This window comes from Chaetodon trifascialis, chromosome 16 (genome assembly GCF_039877785.1).
Source record: "Chaetodon trifascialis isolate fChaTrf1 chromosome 16, fChaTrf1.hap1, whole genome shotgun sequence".
Classification (NCBI taxonomy): Eukaryota; Metazoa; Chordata; class Actinopteri; order Chaetodontiformes; family Chaetodontidae; genus Chaetodon; species Chaetodon trifascialis.
The window spans coordinates 12,380,004-12,396,778 of NC_092071.1; the positions used below are offsets into that span (position 1 = coordinate 12,380,004).

At 42.3% G+C, this 16,775-nt stretch overlaps 1 protein-coding gene across 1 annotated transcript in view; it reads left to right on the forward strand.

Annotated features, from left to right (window-relative positions):
* The window catches only part of LOC139345023 (protocadherin Fat 3), a 62,990-nt gene that overhangs the window by 22,483 nt on the left and 23,732 nt on the right, over positions 1–16,775 (forward strand). Inside the window, exons 9-31 of the mRNA XM_070983470.1 lie at positions 203–413; positions 1,681–1,752; positions 3,458–3,594; positions 4,192–4,467; positions 4,672–4,882; positions 5,038–5,252; positions 5,433–5,591; positions 5,743–5,864; positions 6,020–6,202; positions 6,340–6,454; positions 6,562–6,843; positions 7,195–7,545; positions 8,094–8,267; positions 8,373–8,903; positions 9,724–10,088; positions 10,422–10,575; positions 11,189–11,296; positions 11,429–11,612; positions 11,957–12,177; positions 12,736–13,188; positions 13,294–13,428; positions 13,558–13,951; positions 14,840–15,036. Of these exons, the coding sequence (XP_070839571.1) occupies positions 203–413; positions 1,681–1,752; positions 3,458–3,594; positions 4,192–4,467; positions 4,672–4,882; positions 5,038–5,252; positions 5,433–5,591; positions 5,743–5,864; positions 6,020–6,202; positions 6,340–6,454; positions 6,562–6,843; positions 7,195–7,545; positions 8,094–8,267; positions 8,373–8,903; positions 9,724–10,088; positions 10,422–10,575; positions 11,189–11,296; positions 11,429–11,612; positions 11,957–12,177; positions 12,736–13,188; positions 13,294–13,428; positions 13,558–13,951; positions 14,840–15,036 (5,250 nt within the window). The remainder of the gene's footprint in view (positions 1–202; positions 414–1,680; positions 1,753–3,457; positions 3,595–4,191; positions 4,468–4,671; positions 4,883–5,037; positions 5,253–5,432; positions 5,592–5,742; positions 5,865–6,019; positions 6,203–6,339; positions 6,455–6,561; positions 6,844–7,194; positions 7,546–8,093; positions 8,268–8,372; positions 8,904–9,723; positions 10,089–10,421; positions 10,576–11,188; positions 11,297–11,428; positions 11,613–11,956; positions 12,178–12,735; positions 13,189–13,293; positions 13,429–13,557; positions 13,952–14,839; positions 15,037–16,775) is intronic.

Consider the following 16,775-nt stretch of genomic DNA (forward strand, 5'->3'; position numbering starts at 1 on the left):
TACATACATACTAACACCAGATCCAACGTGAAGGAAAATCCATCTTACAGTAAATCTCATCCTTTCATCTGTGAAATCTTCTGTTTTCCTCTCTGGTTTGTCATTGTTTTAGCATTTTGCTTAAAATCCCAAATGTTTCATTCATTGGCTCTTGAATGTGTCAGCTGAAGGTGCAGTTTCTCAATATTGTTCTATCTCCTAGATAAAAGCGGAGGACGGCGGTGATCCACCATTATGGTCTACTGTCAAACTCCACGTAGAGTGGATTCGCAAACCTGTCCCCTCGCCCTTGCCCCTAGTGTTCACCCAGAGGTCCTACAATTTCTCTATTCTGGAGACAGCTGCGGTAGCTCAGCCGGTGGGAGTGGTTGCTGTCAGCCAGTCGAGCACACCTGTCTGGTTCAATATCATCGGTAAGAAAGTTTACGTACAACACTAAACTGACAGCCTAGAGAACAATTAATTCATTTCGGCCTCTGTGTTCCACCTCGTTTGCTCTCCACACAGACTGTTTACCTGCATGCAACCAAATCTGGCTCAAAAATGATTGGTCAATACTCCTCTGATTACTCGACTCATTAAGTCAAATACATTTATTCAGGGTTTTTTTCAACTATAAAAAACAGCAAGGCCTCACTAGCAAAAAAATGTAGATTCTTGTCGTTTGTCAAACTCAAAGACATTGAACTGCCCCTGAAGGGATGAGGTATTTTAATATTAATTGAACTGATATATCTGCATGGCACACTAGCTTTTGAGAGATGTTATTTGGGTTTTTGGGTCAGACCTACCCTGGATGATCCAGAACAACACACTGGAAGCAATGCATTTCACACCATACATAGTAAAAGGTGGAGATACTGCTGCTTTCAGGTTAACTATAGTGATTATTTCTCATAATCAACATTAGCTTGTAAAAATCATGAGGCTGCTGACACATTGTGCAGTTCATATTAATTGTGCACAGACAAAAGTGCATTATATATATAAAACACTTGACATCTGTCTGGGTTATTTTGCTAAAAGCAAGCTGGCAAACAAAGGACAATAAAAGAATGGCTTGTGCTGATACACAGGCTTTGGTGGAGACAATGAATCTTTTCAAGAGCATACTAGTTCTATACCAGTCTGCCTGTTTAAAACTGGAGCTTTCTCTTGTCCCTTGAAATCAGTGAATAGCTCGTTATTGATTGCTGCTCAGTGGGTCTGATTAAAGCTCCCTTCCTCAGATATAAATATGAAAAGGAGTTGATTATTAGTTGATTATTCCTTTCAGTCACACACACATCAAAGATACAGAAAATGCAAATGTGGTGCGTTTTTGCTGTTCCACTCTTAGTGTTGATATCAGAGGAATAATTGTGCAGGAAAAGCTCATCAATATTTCACATATTTTTTTGCACATAAGGTGAAAGCATGGTGATTATCTCCTCTTGCAAACTTCCAGGATCTGGACTTGAATGTCATCTGTGAACGAATCACATTTTCCTTACGGTGCTGAAGTATTCTGATGAAAAGTCCGCTCACATTACTTAATAATACACATAATTGAGAAAAACGTCAAGAGGTCGGCTTTGCAGAGCGCTGTATACTGTAGATGATGAAGACCTTTGATCAAAGAATATCCCTGAATCCCTAAATATTAATAACCTCTTTCTTTCTCTCTCTCTCACTGTTAAGGCGGACGGCTCGCCAGGGAAATGTTCTACATTCCTCAGAATGCATGTGGAAGAAACTGCTCCCTTGACACAGGTCTGGTCAAAGCTAATTTTGCCACACCTCTTCCTCGAGAAGTCTGGAGAAGTTCAGAAAATGCAACATAGAGTTGCAGGATCTTGTTTAGCCAACGGCAGTGTTGATTGATCTGAGCTTGAAAAAGGATTCTCACACAACTCTGCCCAAACAGCACTAGTTTGTAATCTCTGCTCAGGCAGGACAGGTTCAAATGTTTGGTTCAGCCACTGTGCTGCTACTTAAGAAAGTAAATGGGAAGGGGATGTGACACAGTTGCCATCTAATTGTAGTGTTCCTACCTCAGACTGCTCCAGATATCTATTTGAAGGGATACCGTAATATCTAGCTGTGATGTTAACTCATTCAGAACCCAATTATGTTACATACAAAACAAATCTAAATACTATAATGGTGGATTTCTACTCGAAATACACTCATAGATCATTCGCAATAAATAAAAAAGATAAAATCATGTAATCATAAACATCTGAATCGCTGTGATGCCTCCTAAGTTTAACGTGAGGCTGCCTGATGATGTTTCTGCAGTTACAGACAAACCCAACATGTTTTTTGTGACAATAGGAAAGTAACGTATTGTACTCTGTGTCACTGACCTCTGCCACAGATCAATTTCAGGCTGTCTGTATTTTTTACGTTGAAGTTCATGTTTGTCAGAGCATTGATGTGTGTCAGATGAATATGTGATACTAACAATGGGGGGACTCACTCAAAAGAATTGCTCTACAGCAACAATATTGATCAAAACTCCACAGGGTCCCTTTGAGTCATTAGTCATGTCTTTCGCTTATCTGCTGACAGCAGTTAAGGCTATTATCTTGAAATAAGACAAAACTAAGTGTGTAATTAAAATGGAATCTCAATTATTGGCTATTTAACAAAACTCTCTTTTCATAATTTATCGCCTGCTACTAGATTTTTTTTTCTGCAGACATATACTGCACATACTGCATTACTTACCTGTTCAGACTTTGTACTGCTGTGTTTGTAAAATACAGATGCTACCAAAAACACTAAAACTAACTCTGAAGCATGATCAGACCCCCTAGAGGCACCTCTAGCAGACAGCAAAGAAAAGGTACTTCCTTTTATTTAGAGACTACAGACTGCAAATTCTGTTTTTCTTGATGCTGCAAGATTGTGGTGTTATATTGACCAGCCTCCCCTCCAGAAAACAACAACAGCAAAAAAAAAAAAGAGAATCCCCGTGGTTTGTTCCGACTCAACACGCTTCAGTGGTCCTGTGAAAAATGCCCAATCAGTATTCATATGCTGAGGAGAGCTCAAGCTCCCAGATATCTCGAGAGAGAAGCTGGAATGAGACGAAGGATGGGACTGAATACGTAACACATCAATCCTCTCCCTTGCTCTAATCAAACATTAAGCCTCTAAACTGTACACTCACCGCCCGTGGAAAAGACCCGGCTGCAGGTTTTTGATCTCTGAGATGGGTTGTGTTTTGGAGTGATAAGACAGATGTTTGTGTGGCTGTTAACAGCTCTCAGGCTGCCAAGTGGGTTCGTTGCTACATTGCATTGCATTTCAGTTCATTTTATTTCACAGACCCTCCAGCTCCAGACGCAGGCACCTGGCCAAAACAATTACACAGTAATAACTTAGAGCACCTGAGTTTAGCACGCAAAGTGAATACTAAATGACTGAAACTCCTTGTGAACTATGTGTGTGGGTGTGTGTGTGATTCCAGGGAGCTTTGACATGCAGTTTGACCTTCAAGTGGGGGTGGGGACTCTAGTCGTGGCCAAGCCCCTGGATGCAGAGGTGCAGTCTGTGTACAACATGACTATACAGGTGACAGATGGGACCAACTTTGCCACAGCACAGGTACCCACACTTTTGATTTGTTATGTACTGGCACTGCCTCTTACACACTTCAGACCCACATCAAATTAAATTATTGTTACCTCTTCCTAGGGGAGCTGTTTACTCCAAGCTTTCCTCTTTCCGCTTGCACTCCCTTTTTCTGAAATTATCTCTTGCTGACTATGAAATGTGCTTTTTGTTGCTCTGTCTTTGACATTTTCTGTGCTCCTGCTGTCTTGACTGCCCTACTTAGTCTGGCTTGTAAGGGAAATCCTCAATATCAGCGGATTAATGGGATTAGCTTGGGGAAATAAAGGTCAAGTGTTTGTATAAATGCAAAAATTGCCCACATCCCTCTTAGAAAACATCCTGTCTGGCTTTAAAAAATACCAGAACCATAACTCTATAGAGATTTAGTGCAAATACTGCTTCTATCTCCACCTCGCAAGTGAAAAATTCAAAGGGTAACACCACCTTACAGCTGAATCAAATTTTATCAGTCACCAAAGCTAACTCTACACTAGGGCTCTTATCTTTAAGGATAATATACTGAGCACACTTCAGCTCTGTGCCTACCTTTGACTTTTCAAACTCCACTTCTGCCTCTTTGTTACTCAGGTGTTCATTCGAATACAAGACAGCAATGACAACCCTCCAGTCTTCTCACAGCCAGCCTATGATGTCAGCGTCTCAGAGGATGTGCCCGTTGACATGGAACTGCTGCGGGTTAGGGCGTCAGACATGGACGAACGTGCCCGTTTGAGCTTCTCCATCTACGGCAGCGTAGACCCAGCCAGTATGAGACTGTTCCGGGTCAATCCTGGCACAGGGATTGTCTACACTGCGGACAGGTTGGACTACGAAGCGAGAACGCAGCACATCCTCACTATTATGGTGAGAAGGGAGACATGGAAGAAATATGTTTCTGCGTGTGCTCTGTTGGCTCTTACCATGAGTGTGTGTCTGTGTGCGTATCTGTGTTCATTTCCAAGTTATGCTCCTCTTGGCAGCTGTGCCTGCCTCACTTAGTTTTAGCTGATTTCTTTCCTTTATCACCTCCTACTATACTATCCATATTCATCTCTCATTTCACCCCAGGTCAAGGATCAGGAGTTTCCATTTAACCGTGACCTGGCTCGTATCCTGGTGGCAGTGGAGGACTCCAATGATAACATCCCCTACTTCACCAGCACCATATATGATGCTGTGGCATATGAGTCTTCTCCCATAGGCACCTCTGTACTCCAAGTGACAGCCTTAGACAAAGACAATGGGATTAACGGGCAACTTACGTATTCTATGGAAGCAGGTGTGATGTTATATAAAAATAGAGGCGTTTATTAGTTTCATGTCTCACATTTCTTATGTTTTTGAACAGTGGTATGACTAGATTTTAATGCTGTCCCACCACCTGGGATTTGCATTTACAAGTAAGGATGCCTGTAACATTTCTGCTACTTTCAGGTAACACCGGTGGTGTGTTTGGCCTTGATAATGCCACAGGCCTTATCTTCATTGCCAGGGAGCTTGACCTCACCTCTGTGGGCTTTTACACCCTCACTGTGCGTGTCACAGACAGTGGATTTCCTCCGTTAATGGCCACAGCTTCAGTTCGCATCTCCTTGGTGCTCTCTGACTTCTCCAACCCCAAATTCTCTCAGAAGGAGTATCAGGCTGAGGTAAAGAGAGAAAGGGCTGGTGGAAAGGGTGGGTGCATGGGTCAGAGGTGTGGGAAGAGAAAGATAGATGCATTAAAGAAAGATTGGAAGGTGGTAGGGAGGGATGGTACATTAATGAAATTGTGCACGTAGCTCACCAAATTGGCAAAAATTTCAACGCTAATGTCTTTGTATTTACAGATAATGGAGAACAGCACTATTGGAACACATGTGACCACCGTTAGTGCCCTCAGCCGCTCAGCACTCATTTATGATATCAGCAGAGGCAATGAGGACCACTGCTTCTTCATCAACCATCATACTGGTGTAATCAGCACACGCAGACTACTTGACTTTGAGGTTCGGCAATGCTTGTGTTGCAAAGTAGTAGGCATGCAAATTTATACTGTATGCCAAAGCGCAGTATTCTGACCAGTCTTGTCCTCACTTATATATATGGATGGAATTTTAAGATCAAAGTTTTGCTCATTGCATTTCTTTGTCTTGGCAGCAAACTACATCCTACTTCCTGGTGGTGCATGCCCTGAGCATGGCTGGAGTGGAGGCCAGCACCACTGTTATCGTCCAGGTGGGGGATGTCAACGACAGCCCACCGGTCTTCCAACAAATCAGGTATCGGTGGTGGTCAAAAGAGAAGAGCTTTTGGCACTAACATGCTCCTACGCTGTTTGCTGAGCCATGCCGAGCCCTGACAGCGGGTCATTTTCTGGATTGATTTAGGTATAGCTCTCCTCTCTTACAGCGGTGTCCTCTTTTAACCTTACCAGATATGTGGGCGCAATCAGTGAGGCTGCTCCCATCAACAGTGTTGTCCTGGGAGAGGATGGTAACCCTCTAGTCATCCAGGCGACAGATAGGGACCGCAATCATAATGCCCTGTTGGTGTTCCAGATCCTAGACGAGACCGCTCGTATGTTTTTCAGTGTGGACTCCGGGACTGGATCAATTCGGTAGGTGGCATTTACAAACCAGACAAACTGTATCACCATTAAGGATGTCTGATTCCCCTGCTCATAAACTGATACGTCTCATCATTTCCGGAGCAAAGAATGGGTTTCTTCTTATTTGAATGATTCTTAAATTTTAGAACGATCGCCAGTCTGGACTATGAGACCTTCTCTGAGTTCCTCTTCCGGGTTCATGTTAGAGACAGTGGTCAGCCTCCCAGGAGTGCTGACAGCCCAGCAGAGGTGCATATAAAGGTAAATAAATAACAGATTCCACTGCTTCATAAACCATTCTTGATTTACTCTGATTCTTATCTTACATTCATAGGTGCTACTCTCACAGCATGCATACTCTGTCTTAGGTGATCAACATCAACGACTCACCCCCAAAGTTATCACAGGACACTTACGAGGCAGTTCTCCTCCTGCCAACCTACATGGGAGTAGAGGTCCTCAGGGTCGAAGCTTTCGACCCCGATATGACCAATGACCTCACCCCAAACTCCGACATGTCCATCACCCCTCGACTGGTTTACTCTATGGTGGACAACAATGTGGAGTACTTCTCTGTGGAGCGCTACACTGGGATTGTGACAGTCAGCAATCAGAACCTCAGTAAAGACCGTTACCGCTTTAATGTGAAGGTAAATGATTTGGCATGACACCTGACAAGACTGGCTCTCATAATAATGATCTCCACTGAGAGGTCACAGCACAGGGTCAGCTGCGTTCTGCACACATTGCCCATAATTATTCAGTGTCTTGATGTAGAATACTTCAGCTACTTGACACAGGGTTTTCTGATCAGGTAGGCAGGTGCTCTCCAGGTTTCCATGTCCCAGGGATACATGCAAAGTGTTGAATTGCACATTAAAACCCCTTCATTATATCCCCTGAATTAGCCTATTGTGATTCAGCTGCCAAACAAATGCAAAGAATGCTTTCCCACTCTGTGCTGAGGACCCACCAATGCCTCTGGTTTTGTTTTTTTGAAGGTATGGGATGGACGTTTCTCCAGCGTGGCGTCAGTCACAGTGCTTGTCCGGGAAGCTATAGACAGTGGCCTCCTCTTCACCCTCCCGGTCTACTCTGCCTCCATCCCGGAGAACATACCCAATGTCACTTTAGTGACTGTCATCAACACAGTCGGCCACTGCCTCAATGAGCCGCTGAAGTACACTCTGCTGAACCCGGGTGGACGCTTCACGATCCGACCGACCTGCGGAGTAGTGCTCACCACCGGTGTGCCTTTTGACCGGGAGGAGAAAAACAGTTACGAGCTGGTGGTGGAGGTCAGCAGAGAAGATGAGGTGCTAAGGGTGGCCAGGGTGACTGTCCAAGTTCAGGTAGGTGTGGAAATCTGTCTGTAAAAGTGTGTCTTAGTTCCCACCTGCATGGACACATTATTGTAGACTGATGTTGTGTCAAGTTAGTTATATCAAACTCAATGTTTGTTTAATTTCAGCTTATTCACTCATTCATAGCTTTTTACGTTTTGTTCAGGACTCTGCCTTTAAGTCTTGTAAAGATCTGAAGTCCTCCAGATCCCACGTAGAAGATTTTTGTTTGATGCTTTGTTTTTTGATTTGATGTTAAATCTTTTTGTGCAGTGCAGCTCTAACAAACATTGTGTTTTCAATGGAAGTTTGGAACAAGCAGGTAGAGAATATTATGCTATAAGCTCCACAAAGAGAAATTTTGCAGGAACATTAAAGTTAAGAGGGTTACTTATAATGATGTATGGGACAGCTAGTGTTTTATTTCTTACTTTCAAACGGTGTTTACTGACCCTGTTAACAAATTTTAGGCACTGATTATTTAAGCATTCGTGCCCAACAAAAGTCTCTTTATTATTGTCTTTACAATTTGTTAAAAATAACTAAAATTTCTTCAGGTGGAGGATGTGAACGACAATGCTCCCGAGTTTGTGAACCTCCCCTACTACGCTGCAGTGCAGGTGGAAGCAGAGCCAGGATCAGCTATTTTTAGGGTCTCAGCCATTGACCAAGACTATGGCCTGAATGGAGAAGTGACTTACAGCCTTAAGGAGCAACACAGGAACTTTCAGGTTTTTTTTTTTTTAATTCTACATAGTGGGTCTATGCATTGGACATAGGTTTGTACATTTTTATGCTTATTATATTACAAACACGTATTTATATATTCCATGCAGGTGAACCCTGTGACAGGAGAGCTGACCTTAAAGAGGGCCTTTGAGGTTGACTTGTCTAACGCAGAGTACAAAGTGGTGGTTGTGGCCACTGACGGTGGCTTCCCCCCACTGTCCAGGGAGGTGGAGCTGCCTGTTACTGTAGTAAATAAAGCCATGCCCGTGTTTGATAAGCCCTTCTATGGTGTCACCATCAGAGAGGATGTGGCCGTGTCCACCTCAGTCTTGTGCATCAATGCCACCAGTCCGGAAGGCCAGAGCGTCATCTTCACCATCACGGACGGAGACCCTTCCTTCCAGTTTGACATTGGCTTTGACACGGGCATCATCAGTGTGATTTACCCATTAGATTACGAGACCATGCAGTACTACCGTTTAACAGTGAAGGCTACTGACACGCTGACTGGGGCAAAGTCTGAGGTGGATGTAGACATTGTCGTGCTGGATGTGAATGATAACCCACCACTGTTCCAGAACACCTCATACTCCGCAGTGCTTCCTGAGAACTCCATGATTGGAACGACCGTGTTAGAGGTTTGTGTGTGTTTATTGAGTCAGTCCAGTGTGTACTGTTGCTGAATGATTGTTTACATCCATGACTCACTTCGGCAGAATTGTGGGTGAATATTAGATGCCGAATAATTTATTTATGAGAAGACAGTGTGATATTTCCCTAGAAATTTCCCAGTGGAAACTCTTGACCTTTAGCGAATAATAGACCAGAGCTGTTGTCACATGTTTGCGCAAGGCATCTCTTCAGACACTAAATTATTGAATTCAGTGATCTCTGTAGCTATTTCTTTGAGGTTAGCCAGTCATCAAAGTAGCTTAATGGCCTCAGGAATGAGGAGGGCAATCTAAGATGAGTGGGTTACATGAATGTTTATCCTGCCTTACAACACACTTGCGCTTGCTCAGTGGGAGGCTAGCATTGTACATGTGTTTTAATGGCTTCAGGCTGGTCATCATGGCTTATCATAATTATGTCTCAGCTTTGAAACACTGGCATAATTGTAAACGTAGCACTAAGAATATACATTTTTTTGTCACCCACATGAGGAAGACTATTGGAATTCTTTTCACTCAGTCATGTTTTTTGGACCTAATAACTTGACAACGATTGCATATACAGTATCATTATGCTTTTGTTTTTTTTAACAAAATGATGTTGGCTGCTGGACAATGTTTTGATGTGGTTTAAGGTGCAATTATGTAGTCAGTATCTCAGTGTAACCCAGACCTTTATTTCCTTTTTTCATTTGGACTTGGTTTGAATACTGCAGAGTATTTCAGGGTAAACAAATCTTGAATAATGCATGAGGAATTGCAATGTTTAATGTTACTCTCCCTGTAGGTGTTTGCCCAGGACCAAGACTCAGAGAAGAACGCCATTGTGAGTTACCAGATCCTATCTGACATCTACAACAGCACCGACTACTTCCATATCGACAGTAACAGCGGACTGGTATTCACGGCACGCCTGCTCGACTATGAGCTTATTCAGCGCTACAACTTCATTGTGAGAGCGACAGACAGTGGGGACCCTGCCCTCAGCAGTGATGTCAGTGTCACCGTGACCGTTACTGACACAAACGACAACCCACCTAATTTCAGCCAAGCAGTATACGAGGCCTTTGTCAGCGAGCTGGCTCCCCGAGGACACTTTGTGACTTGTGTTCAGGCGTCTGACGCTGATATCTGTGATGCTCATAGGCTGAGGTGAGAAAAGAAATTTCAAAATGTTTACGGTTTGGTGTTTTCTTTGAACTGTTTTGTACTGTTGATGGTTTTTGTACATGTTTCAGCAGTGAACCCGGCTGAATGTTACAACTTTTCAGATTATTATGCCTAGAAAAGCACATTGCATAAGAAGGTGATCTTGTTTTGTAATAACTATAATCATTTTCACTCCATCTTTCATGTCTTTTTCTCAAGTGGTTTTTGGCTCATCACTTGCCAGCAAAGTAGATACTTGTGTTTCCAGCACCACCTGAGCAAAAAAACATTACACACCGTAATCAGCATTGTACTCTTTTTTTCAATTGCCATCAGGTACAGTATTCTCTCTGGGAATGAGAGAATGACTTTTTTGATGGAGCCAGATACAGGAGTGCTCAGTCTGTCTAACAAGAGGCGACAAGGCATGAAACTTTCCTATCAACTCAATGTGTCTGTGTCAGATGGAGTCTTCACCAACACCGCTCAGGTGAGACAATTTCTCTGCGGTTATGATTTAGTTCTGTCAACTGATTTGCTCTTTTTCAACCTCTGCAGTGTTTATACGCAGCAAGCCGAGTGACCTTCTTTAGCAAACCCTAGCTTTGAATTTGTTGCACGCGCTCACAGCTGTCCAGCACGACTGCTGTTTTCTGCCACTGAGCGGCTCTGCAGTTGGAGGTTAATGTGTGTTCATGTCATATCGGATTTACTATGAGGATGAGCTGCCAGCTGGAAAGAAATGTTCACATCTGTCTTTTAGTGGTAATTACAAGTGGGACTCTGATATCCCACATCCCTGATAGTCCACATTATATGATGCAGCAATAACATGTCACCCGATTCTTTTGCTTGTCTTTCTCCCTCTGACATGATGCGTCGACACAGCATACATCCACAGCAGTTTGTCAGAGGGTAAAGAGTATTTGCAGCCACATCAATCACCATTTGGTCACAATCCTGATGCTCTTACTGCTGGTCCGTGTGCCATGTTGACGTGATCATGTTTGACAAATCTGCCAATGTTAATTGTTGCGAGCAAAATGTCATGCATGAGGATGATGATGGTTGGGTGACGATTATAATTGTCATGTGATCCCCAGGTGATTGTTCGTGTGCTGGGAGCTAACCTGTACAGCCCAGTGTTCAGCCAGAGGTTCTACCTTGCTGAGGTCCAAGAAAATGCCCCTCCAGGGTCAAAGGTCATTCAAGTAAGTTTGCCTTCTCGCTCAATAATGTTCCCCTCAGGACTTTCAATAGGAAATTTCCTTCATGAATGGTGCTGTAGAATCCTGTAATGACCAATCTGACATGATTTTCTAAATCTCTGTATGGATTTCCAGGTTCGTGCAACAGATGAGGACTCTGGGCTGTTTGGCCAGATCACTTACTCCTTCATCAATGATCTGGGGAAAACTCAGTTCACCATTGATGCAGATGGAGTCATATCCACTGTTCAGAAATTAGACAGAGAAAGTCCTCTTAACAAGGACATGGTGCTGACTATTATGGCCCTGGATGGTGGAGGTATTATTTCTGAACAGACTGACTGTAAACTGATTCCTTGACAGAAACCATTGTCATATCAGCCAACATAAGGCTTCCTCTTGCCTCTAAGTCTGACAAGTCAAACATTTAGCTAACATTGATGCATGGGTGGTCACTATTTTTTGTGCATGCTCTGTAGGCGTAACATCATAGCTTTTGTATAATAATACCCCGCTTTCCTGAAGATTAATGAATATTTAAGCATATTCACATTACAAATGCATTACATTTTATCATCCAATGACACGAGACTAAGGCAAATTCTGACTGTGTTAAAACTATGTACATTTAATGAATCCATTTATGTTCTGTTATTTGTCCAGGCCGTGCATCGTTTTGCACAGTGCGAGTGGTTCTTGCTGATGAGAATGACAATGCCCCTCGGTTCAGAGCTGTGGAATACCGCATGAGCATTAAAGCCAATGTTGCCAAAGGTTCTCTGGTCACACAGATCCAAGCCACTGACCCTGATGCTGGGTCTAATGGGAGGATCACCTACTCCCTTTACAGCGAGGCACGTCTGTCCCTGGTTGATGTGCTGGAGGTCAGTACACTCTGCTCTTTGACATAATACTACTGTAAAATATATTTGCGTTACAGAGCTGTGTGTTTAGTTCTTCACGGAGGTGCAAACATCTCCTCAGTTCCCTCAAGAAAAAGAAGCAAAAGTCTAACCAGATCCAACTTCCATAAATGTATTTAATGAGAGTAAACAATATTATGTTTCATAATTTATTCTATAGCCCTGATTTCCAATTAAGACATATTCTCATCTGATACCACCATCAAATCTCAGCGGATTAACAGCCATCTGTTAACTGTAATCATTCATTTCTACTCATCAAATCAAAATGATGTTCCATTAAGACTGATGCTTTGCTATTCAAAAGGGAAATCCAATTAAATAACAAACAAATAGATACCTATGACCCTAAATGAAAGAAAAGCTGTAGTATAAGAGACTAATATAATATAATATAATATAATATAATATAATATAATATAATATAATATAATATAATATAATATAATATAATATAATATAATATAACTAGGATTATTGTCCTGGAGTTGATTTAAATGGAATTTTGATGGTGTCCAGGTGGAGCCAGACAGCGGTTGGATGATGACTAAAAGCACTGTGGACCATCTCCAGGGGACTGTTCTGTCCTTCTTTGTCAAAGCCACAGACTGTGGTTCTCCAGCCAAACACTCGCTGGTGTCGGCCTTCATCCATGTCGTTCCACCAGATGCATTTGTCCCGTCCTTCAGCCAGCCTCAGTACTCCTTCACCATCCCCGAGGACACAGCAGTAGGAACAGCCCTAGGTTCTGTGTACATGGGCCCTGGACAGTCCGGCTTCTTCACCGTAGTCGGAGGAGAGACGATCGACAGCAACCAAGGAGGGACCTTCCTGGTGGAGAGGGAGACAGGTCTGATCCGTCTGGTCAAGCCGCTGGACTATGAAGAGGTCAGCATCTTCCGCTTCAAGGTCGCGGCAACAACAAGAAGAGACCTGATCGAGGCCATCTCCACTGTAGACCTGGAGGTTAAGGTTGGTGAGACAGTTAAACATAAATCCTGTTAGCCTCATGCCTGAATTTCAATTCCCTATTGCATTATCTGTGGGAAGATTCAGTGAAGATTTGTCATTTTGCAGATCCTGGATGTGAATGACAACAAGCCAGTGTTTGAGACTAACACATATGTGGCCACAGTGATGGAGGGGATGCCAGTAGGGACAAGAGTGGTCCAAGTGCGTGCACTTGATCCAGACTGGGGCTCTAATGGGCAGGTGTGTGACAGCTCAAGTATTTTGTTCCTTTTGGATGTTGCTACAAATGTGTTTCTTTGTGCAGTTTGTCAGTTCAGACTGTCGTAGATGCTTTTAAAGGCTACTTTCAGTGTCTTCCTGAACTTACAGGTAACCTACAGTCTTGGACCCCTGCTCACCTACAACTTGGACTTGACCAAAGAGGCTCGCTCCTTCAGTGGCCCCATCACCACAAGTTCTGTCTTTGCAATTGACAGTAAAACCGGCTGGATCACCACAGTGATTCAGATGGACCATGAGGCCTGCTCCAGCTACAGCTTTGAAGTGGTGGCCTCTGATCTGGGGGAGTCACAGTCTCTCTCCTCCACCACAGTGGTAACGATCACTGTGTCAGATGTTAACGACAACCCGCCGCGGTTTGAGAGGGAGCTGTACCGGGGCGCAGTAAAGGAGAGCGATCCCCTCGGCGAGGTGGTAGCCATTCTAAAAACCAAAGATCGAGACGGCACGGATCAAAACCGCCTTGTCAGCTTCTACATCACTGGTGAGGAAATGAAGTGAACGCTCACATAATGTAGCTCAACACGTTTTGTGCTGCAGCAATTGTTCCTCACACAGTGAGACGAGATTGTCTTGCATAGAAATTATTCATTGGCCTAATGGGGCTGCTATTATTAAAGGTCAAACTTTAAATTAGTTTAAACTCAAATGTCAAACACAACTTTTATTTTTTTTTTCATTTCCTTTTCATTTTAATATGACAAGGTGTGCATTATACAAGAAAACATTTCAAGCGAGGCAGAAGCCTAAATTCACTTTTATTTTTCTCAAATAGGAAGAGAGAAAGATGCTTTGTAACAAGCTATAGTTTAAATTCGTTTTCAATGGAGCCAACCAACCTGGGAACTTCTGTTTTTAATCATTCTTATGTGATATTTAGTATATTAGTTGGTCTTTCGCACATGACTTTGTGTGTCACTTCTTTTTTTATGGGAGTAATAAAAAAAGCATTGTGAGGTCTCTTCAGCAAAACTCTCACCTTGACACTGAGCTTGATGTTTTCCATTCACATAAGAGTGTAATAATAATAATCACCAAGGATGATATATATTGGCCTCGTGTTCTGGCATTTAAAAATACTGATTGGCGTAATGGAAGTGCTGTAATAAAAGGTCAGATTTTTAAACTTTGAAAGGCCATTGCTGCTACACCACCAGCCTGGTTTACTATGATGATAGATGTCTATTGATTGTGCCAAAGGGTACATGCATTATTTGTGTTTGTGTGCATGGATGGGTGGGGAGCTCATGCTTATTCATTGTGTGAGTGAGTAAGACTTTTCGTTTGTTCCCAAGTCTTTTACAATGCATCTGCACCTCTGTCTTTCGCTGTGCAGTGTCAACATGTGAATGTTGTCGTGTATAACCTCCAGGGGGAAACCCGCGGGGCGTGTTTGGCCTGGCCCTGGTGCAGGGAGAGTGGAAGGTTTATGTGAGTGGTCTGCTGGATCGTGAGCAGCAGGACTGGTATCTGCTCAACATCACAGCCAGTGATGGCCTGTATGTCGCTCGTACTGCGGTGGAAGTTACAGTCATGGATGCCAACGACAACAGTCCCATCTGCAACCAGGTCAGGGGCACAAACAAATGGAAATGTGTGAAATGAAATCATGCAAAGCAAACAAACAGAGCAGACCTTGTAATGCACGGGAATGAGCTACTGTGTTATTTTGCTTTTTTAGGATTCATGGTCGAGTAATTGACTTAATCTGGTGTTTGTCTGCAACCACCTTCCAATTAGTATTTTGTCTAATGATTTAAAAAATTGTATTCTTTCTAGTTTTAGACAAAGATATTTAACATTATTGTGACTATAGACTACTTCTTTGGTAAATGTTCAGTAAATAATTTATCACTGATGGGCTTTGGGGACAAATAAAATGAAAATAAATGAACTTATTTTATGTATGTTTACATAGAGTGTAATATAATTATAATCTTGATAATGGCCACAGTCAAAAGCTGTTGAACTCTGCCCTTTAAGTTACACAAACAAAAGATTTCACACAAATGTCATGAATCAGTGATAAAACCAATCAGCTTTAGCTTCTGTGTTAATTCCTCCCTTGCTGCTTAAGGACTCATCCTAACATTAGCACTGATACTTTGCCAAAGCTGGTCTATGGGAGGAAAATCAGAAAGAGAGGAAGAGGAGAGAAGAAGAAGAAAGAAAGATAATTGGGCTGTGCACTCTTCTGGGAGTATCCCTTTTCATTTAGTAAAGTATTCTGCAATTCTTCAATTTCACATAATTAGTTGAGAAACTTTCATTCTCGCTCTAAACTCTTACTAATTCTCTTTGAAATCAATCCTCCCAGTTTCCCTCTCCTCCTCTTATATTCTTTCTGTTCTCAGACAAGTCAGACCTGTGTAACTGCAAAGTGGTTACTCTGGCATCACATGTTAGCAGCATCAAATGGATCAAAGGACATTAAGAGTCAGACAATGTAGCATAACTATGTTGTTAGCAAATTATTGTCGTGTTTTTTATATTATTAAGTAGTAGCAGTACCTGGTGGTGCTACTAGAAGCAATAGTATTTCTATGATAGTAGTAGTAATGGCAGTAAAAGTACATGCTCTACTGCCACTTCTGCTGCCAGCCATAGTATTAGTCATAGCAGAAGAAGTACAGGAAATACTAGTGATATTTAAGTCGTAATAGGAGTAGTAAATGTAGTAGTCGCAGCTGTAGTACTAGTAGTACCAGTATTACTAGTGATAGTAGTGGTAGACCTAGTTGAAAGTGTGATAATTCTAGTAGTCTTCATGTCAAATATGCAAGTTTTAGGTAGTATAGTCAGCAGTTGCAATGGTAATTGTTAGATGAACATTATTTCAATCATATTAGGAAAACAACTAATTATTGTTTTCATTATCAATTAATTTACTGGCAGTCTTTCCACGAATTGATTCATTTTTTCTAAAACTGTGTGTCTGACAAGCAAGGAGAAATGTAAAGATATTCAGTTTTCAGTCATACAAAACAGAGAAGAGTGGCAAATCCTCTCAGTTAAGCTGGAACCAGAGAATGTTTAGCATTTTTGCTTGAAAAATGACTTCAACTATCAATTATCATGAAAGCTGCTTTTATGCTATCTTCATGCTCCTGATTGGTTAATCGACTTATCCTTACAGCTCTTTTTTTTTTATTATGAAACCATTTACAGGAGAACTCTGAAGCACAGAGCAATCACAGCAGGGTGGGATATGCTGTGCTGCACTTGGACATACTACAGTAGTTTTCCCAATGTGTTCAAGTTCATTTCTAAAGGCAGTTACTGGCGGCAGCAGAAACAGGGTCAGGAAA